The 5,912-nt window shown below is 41.3% G+C and overlaps 2 protein-coding genes across 2 annotated transcripts; one reads left to right on the top strand and one right to left on the bottom strand.

Moving 5' to 3' along the window:
* Positions 1-2,793: 2,793 nt before the first annotated feature.
* LOC117140330 lies at positions 2,794-3,952 on the bottom strand. Its single transcript, XM_033303180.1, is given in 1 exon segment — positions 2,794-3,952. A coding segment is annotated over 1 exon segment (297 nt). The 5' UTR covers positions 3,717-3,952; the 3' UTR covers positions 2,794-3,419.
* A 43-nt stretch (positions 3,953-3,995) lies between these two features.
* LOC117140334 lies at positions 3,996-4,380 on the top strand. Its single transcript, XM_033303181.1, has 2 exons — positions 3,996-4,104; positions 4,162-4,380. Exons 1-2 carry the CDS (start codon positions 4,023-4,025, stop codon positions 4,329-4,331), a joined length of 252 nt encoding a protein of 83 aa, XP_033159072.1. The 5' UTR covers positions 3,996-4,022; the 3' UTR covers positions 4,332-4,380.
* The last annotated feature ends 1,532 nt before the right edge of the window (positions 4,381-5,912 follow it).

The raw sequence follows: 5,912 nt of genomic DNA, 5'->3' as shown, positions 1-5,912 counted from the left end.
TTAAGCTTTCAAAAATTGCTACCAATGAAACGCAAAGTGTGGAACGCGAATACTCAAGCCATTCTTAAGATTGTTCTTAAGTTTCTGGCACAAGTCGTTTTCCCAAGGTAAACACATTTTGAAATTGCCACAGAGCGCGGCTTCAAATTAAAAGTTAAATAAGCACAGCTGGCAAAAGGCGGAGTGGAAATTGGAGGGGGGAGGGGGAATACGAGCTGCGTTTAATGAAAAGCAATTAATCGCTTTATGTTAAACACACACTGAATCCGTAGGCAAAGCGGGCGGGCGGGTGAGTGGGAGCCCGGCTGCTGTGCAAACAGATAAAAGCGCAAAACTGTTGACATTGCCAAGAGCTCGAATAATAACAAAAATAATAACAAAATGTCGCTTTGTTGTCGTGTGCTTGTCAAACAGAATTTCCAACAGCTCGTTCGCCAGCATATAAGTTTTTTTTCAATCAGCATACCCAGGAGAGTGCAATTATTCACTGAAATTAATCGCTTTTCATAATCAGATTTGCGATTCGAAAAGTGACAAAAGCACTGACTTATATCTCCATTTAAAACTCTTTCCCGCCGCTCGTCTGATTCGGTGACATTTACGCAAAAAGTTGATGAATGTCACGAACGAAAACCCAAAAGTTGGCAGCAAGTCAAAGGCAAAAGTCGCAAGGACAAAGTTTCGCAAGCCATAAATAATACATATAACAAGGACAACAACGGCGCGTACAAACAACATTGCAGACAGCGCGTAATTTTAATTATTATGAACTCCAAAATGCGCCAAATTAGAGATTCATTGGGCCCGACAGGAGGGGCGGGGTCGCAGCCAATTAGGAGGGAGGGGCCGAGAATCACAAATGCCAAAACTTTTCCCCTCGCAATGAACTTTTGCAACAGTTCATTTGTGTCAGTACGTTGTCTCATCTTCATACTTTTCTACATGTGTAGCACAGCAGAGGTCAACGATATTGGATCCACATAATGTCAAATTTAATAATTTGAATATCTTTTTCGGTTTTCTAGCTATATCAATTAAACAATAACCAAAACTAACGATACGCAATGCTTTTTAAGCTCCTTTTTCTATATTATATTTTTTATTATATAATACATTATATTATTTTATTAGAAGAATACTTTTGGCAAGATAGATTTTATTTTGGTGAGGTTTTATTTGGACATTGGTAAATTACGACTAATATCCAAATGAATGTTTACTTACTTTATAATTTATTTATAGTTGCCAGTAAATTTTAAGCCTGTCAGTGCTATTAACCTGACCCGAACTGTAACAGAGCTGCGCCTTCAGATGCTAGAGTTCTATTCCAAGCCAGGCGCTCGAAAGCAGGCAACAGAAATTCAAGCTTCCTGCTTTCTGCGCCGGCAAGTAGGCAATGTTAATTGCAGGCCGCGCAATTCACCCACGCCACTATGGTGTGTGTGAGCTGTGTGCTCAATATCAAATTCATGTAAATTTAATTACGCATGCCTGCGTCTTGTTTAGATATGTATGTAGATATTGGGCGTGTGTTTTTGGGCTTCGGAGGCAGGGGCGCCACAATCTTGTAGCTGATGTTTACGCATATTTGATTTCACTCGCAGACACACATGGCCAAAACAGTGCCGCCTAATTAAATTGTTTATTTCGCTCAGCAGAACTACTTAACAGCTGAAGGATTATGCAAAGGTGGGCGTGGCCCGGGGGCGGAACGAATTGAAGTTGCAGCAGCATCAAAGTTGCATGTTAATTTCCAACAGTGTTCCGTCATTAGCGAACTTTCAATAGCGAAACTACTATTAAATTGCAAATTTCGGAGTTCGCTGCGTTTAAGCCGAGAATTTTCCGGTTTCAGACTTGGCCTTAACTTTTAATGCATCGCAAATTGCTTGCAATTAACGGCACACGGCAATTTTTGCCCTTGTGTGTGTCTTGCATTTTGTTCGGAAATCGTAAAAGTAATTTGAAAACTTTTCCCCAGGATTTTTCCAAAACGAAAAGGAGGCGAAAAAAATAAGGCCAAACGCAAACTTTATGCAAAGTTTCCGGCAAAGTGTTGCCAGCTAAACAAACTGCAGACGAGAGCCACGCCTCCCACGCCCCCTTGCAAATCCTCCAAGAATTTACCTTTGTTTATTGTCAGCAGCGAAAAAAGTTGGAACTCCACTCCCGTTGCAACTTTTGCGAAAGGCAAATGAAATGGAATTTGGGAAAATATGGATTTGCTGCAAGGTATTTCAATACAATGCATATATACGAAGGGATCTGTGGGTAGAAGTTGGCCTTTAAGATGTTGGCATAAATCGCTGCAGACGTTTTAATTTCGTCTTGTCTTTCGTCTTTCGAAAGCAACTCATACATATAAATATATATATATATTCGGATTCTCCTGTTGTCTACCCCAAAGTCGCGAAAGTTAACGCATAAACCAAGCCAGGAACCGTATTTCTCCAGTGCTCCTGCTCCTTGCTCTTGGCTCTTGGCTTTTCTGGAGTTGGCAGCCGGCAACCCTTCACTTGCTTTTAGTTTCAAAATGAAGCGATGGAAGCCAAAACTCGTTATCGTTTAATTCAGGCGAACGGCGAGCAGAAGAATCAGTGGAAATGAATCCCGTCGAGTCGAACTATTGGCAGCTGACTTGAATTTTTTCTTTTCCCGTACCTTTCCGAACTTTCTTTATATTTTCTATACTTGAAAAATGTTAACATTTCCGCAAATCTTCAAAAATGCTAGTGAAATGAATTAAACTAAATTCTTTATATTTTATTTAATGATTAAGATTAGATATACATATGTGTTTCCATGGACGAAGCGTTGGAGAATAAAAATAATGGTAAGTTATACTACATAAAAATATTTAAATAATTTAAATAATACAAAGCTTTCCAAAAATGAACTTTAACGTTTAAAAAGACTATCGGAGATCTTTTTTCGCAGTGTAACTGATGAACCTTCGTCTTGTTGTCTCAGTAATGCAACTGACAGCAGCGATGGATGATGGGATATGGGAGGCGGTGAAACGGATAGCAACTGCTTTTTGACGTCTGACAGGCTGCTCTCCAATCTCAAGCGCCCGAAAAACCCAAACCCTACACAAAACCCGAACCGAAACCCAAACCCAAACCCATTTCCGATTTCCCATTTGTCGTCTTTCACTTCTCCCCAGCTCGATGCGCTTTTGTTGCAACTTTCGGGCGAATATTTGCATAATGCAGCTTGATTGATGTTTGCAATTGGGAACAGGGGAGGGGCAGCAGGGGATTTCCAGCTATTGGTAATGAAAAGCGGGCTGAGAATAAGCACCCAAGTGCTGGCCAAGATCGGGGGGAGCCGCACAGTCAGTTGAAGCCCGACCAGATGACGACAATGACAACAATTCACAAACTTGTAAACACATCACCAGGCGCCTTCATATTTGCTCAGCACGGCGAGGAATACTTTGGCTTGGAATCCTGGCGAGGATGCTGAGTGTTGGGGCAAAAACACCGACATCGGCTTCGACATCCACATCGCCATCAAATGGCAGCCGTAAGTAGCACAAGGCAACACCGCAGCAACATTTGTTGCCGCCGTTGAGTGCAAATAGTTTTTGGTTTTTGCTGCTGCTCCAGATGCTCCGTCGCCGTTGCCTTCGTCACTTCCTCGTACTTCCGGTGCTGGTCTGGACCTGGTTTATTGTGAATTCCCACCCATCCAAACAAGCAGCTGGCATCCATCCAGAGCAGTTGGAAGAGCTAAAAGGGCCGGGCTTAGCAGTTGGCAGTGGGTTTCCTTTGTTTACCAGGACTGGCAAACAGCATTTTTCTTTGTATTCCATTCGCACTTGCTCGGAAAGTAAACTGTGCAGGAATCCAATAAATTGCACAACAAATCGAAGGGCATATAAATTATGAAGCTCTGGAAAATGCCTTGCATAAGCTGGCACATTCAACCAGAACGAAGTCTGTTACATTTGCACCGCTTCGGTAATTAAGAAATTCAGTAGTTTCGAGAGTATACTATCATCATTTTGTCCCCTCACTATGATGAGAAAGGTCGTGTTGATTTGCTTACTAGCGACACTTAGCATCGGATTTTTACAGGGTCACACATACAAGCCACTTCGTAAGCATGTCATCTTAATTCTTGAGAATTCATAAATAGATATATAATACTTTTCAGTTTGTGAAGAAACGAATGCTAACATAACCAGATCTTCGCTTCTTGCACAATGTGTGAATCAGGACGAATGTTTCATAAACAGACCAGTAGGTCTATGCCCCAAATTTGAAGTTTGCTGCGTAAAAAAACAAGATTTTAACATTGACGAGGTTGAATATATGGAAGATTAAATTAGCTGGAAGGTATTAAACCTGGAATAAAGCTTACTTGGAAATGCTATTACTTTTTTGGATGAAGTACGTCTGCATCAAAAACAGTTTTTTGAGAAGCACTTTCAATTGACTCTCTACTGCATGTGTATATTACCATCTGCAGGCCAGAAATCCGTGATCGTAGAATTCCCTAAGGCTTCCTCATTGACTTGGAATCAAAGGACCCCGCCACTCCCTCCTCCCCTTTGGCGTTCCGGCAGCTTATTAAATGCAACCGAGCGAGACATCAAAAGCTCCTCCGACCACAGCCAAAATGAGTGGAGAAAGTGCGGGCTGCCAGAAGGGGGAGGTGGAGGATGTGGCGGAGGAGGGGGAGGAATGGAGCCTCCGTTCCCTGCTGATGTTTATTAAATAGTTGCACGACGTCGTGTGTTGGACATGCCCATTTTGCACTTGCAGCTGGAAAGTTGGAAGTGGGTGGCTGGTGGTTACTTCATGGCTTAGTGCATTCCTGCAATTCATGCAATATTTCAATTTTGCATTCACCATTTGCGACGACAGCAAAGTGTTATGGTCCACCCAGAACACTTCATCGGCCGTAGGGTTTGGTTTGGGGAATTGCAAAAGCGGGAGTCTGGCAGCCATGGCAACCTTTGAACCGAAATTAAAACCAAACAAATGTCACACCAGCAGCGCTTCTCCCGGGTTTTCCCACTCAGCTTTCCCTCAGGCAATCCCGCCCATGGAAAACACTCATTCGCCCTGTTGACTTAATGCAGAAATTGCAAATTTCGCGCTACAGGACCTGCTGCGTAGGCAGCCAATTCGAAGTCAGTAAACTTATTTTTACCCAGCATTTATATGCATGTCAAGGGTGTTGGCATTAAATTGTAAGCCGACAGCCTCCGCCGGAAATGGATGTTGTTTTCGCTCGAGCAATTTATTGGCATAAATTAAATATAGCTGTAAGAAAAGAGGCAAATTTATTCCAGGCGTATATATGTAGACTTTGTAGCATAATGGTATTTGATAAATTTGGATTAAAGTCGTCTTATTAATATTTTTTAAATAAAAGACCAAGGAGTTTTATTGGCAAAAAAAAAAAATAATATAAAAAGATCTAAACATTTTTAAAAATTGAGGACGCGAACGTTTTGGGCGGTTACAGCGTTCTAGTGAGCGGGGTTCATTCTTACTTTTCTAGATATATGTAGATCGACCTGGTTATATATTGTATATCAAAGACAGTCATTCCAGAAAAAGTTTACAACTTGACTCCAGCATTATGAGCATAAATTGCCTTAAATATCTAACGGCTTGTGTGATTCTTTTAAGGAAAAGTAAGATTCGGTTTGTAGAACCACGGTAACACCTTTGTAATATTTTCACTAACTCAAAGAAAATTCGAATCGTATTCATTTTACCAGTAAGTTTAACTATATATAGCTATTTTCACAAACTCAAAGGAAATTCGAATCGTATTCTCGGTTTGAGGGAAGTGTTTACCCAAAGGCAATACATAAAAAAAGGCTCCTCGGGCGGACTTCGACCTAGGTATTGATATATATGGGAACTAGAACAAGAGGCTTGGTAGATTTT

Source organism: Drosophila mauritiana, chromosome 3L (assembly GCF_004382145.1).
Source record: "Drosophila mauritiana strain mau12 chromosome 3L, ASM438214v1, whole genome shotgun sequence".
Taxonomy (NCBI): domain Eukaryota; kingdom Metazoa; phylum Arthropoda; class Insecta; order Diptera; family Drosophilidae; genus Drosophila; species Drosophila mauritiana.
This window is presented reverse-complemented; position numbering and strand designations above follow the sequence as displayed.

What these genes read in the sequence shown, in the direction of transcription:
- LOC117140334 (XM_033303181.1), top strand. Translation starts at nt 4,023, where the DNA reads ATGATGAGAAAGGTCGTGTTGATTTGCTTACTAGCGACACTTAGCATC. An exon ending in TCACACATACAAGCCACTTC is followed by an intron (nt 4,105 to 4,161) that starts GTAAGCATGTCA and finishes AATACTTTTCAG; the next exon opens with TTTGTGAAGAAACGAATGCT.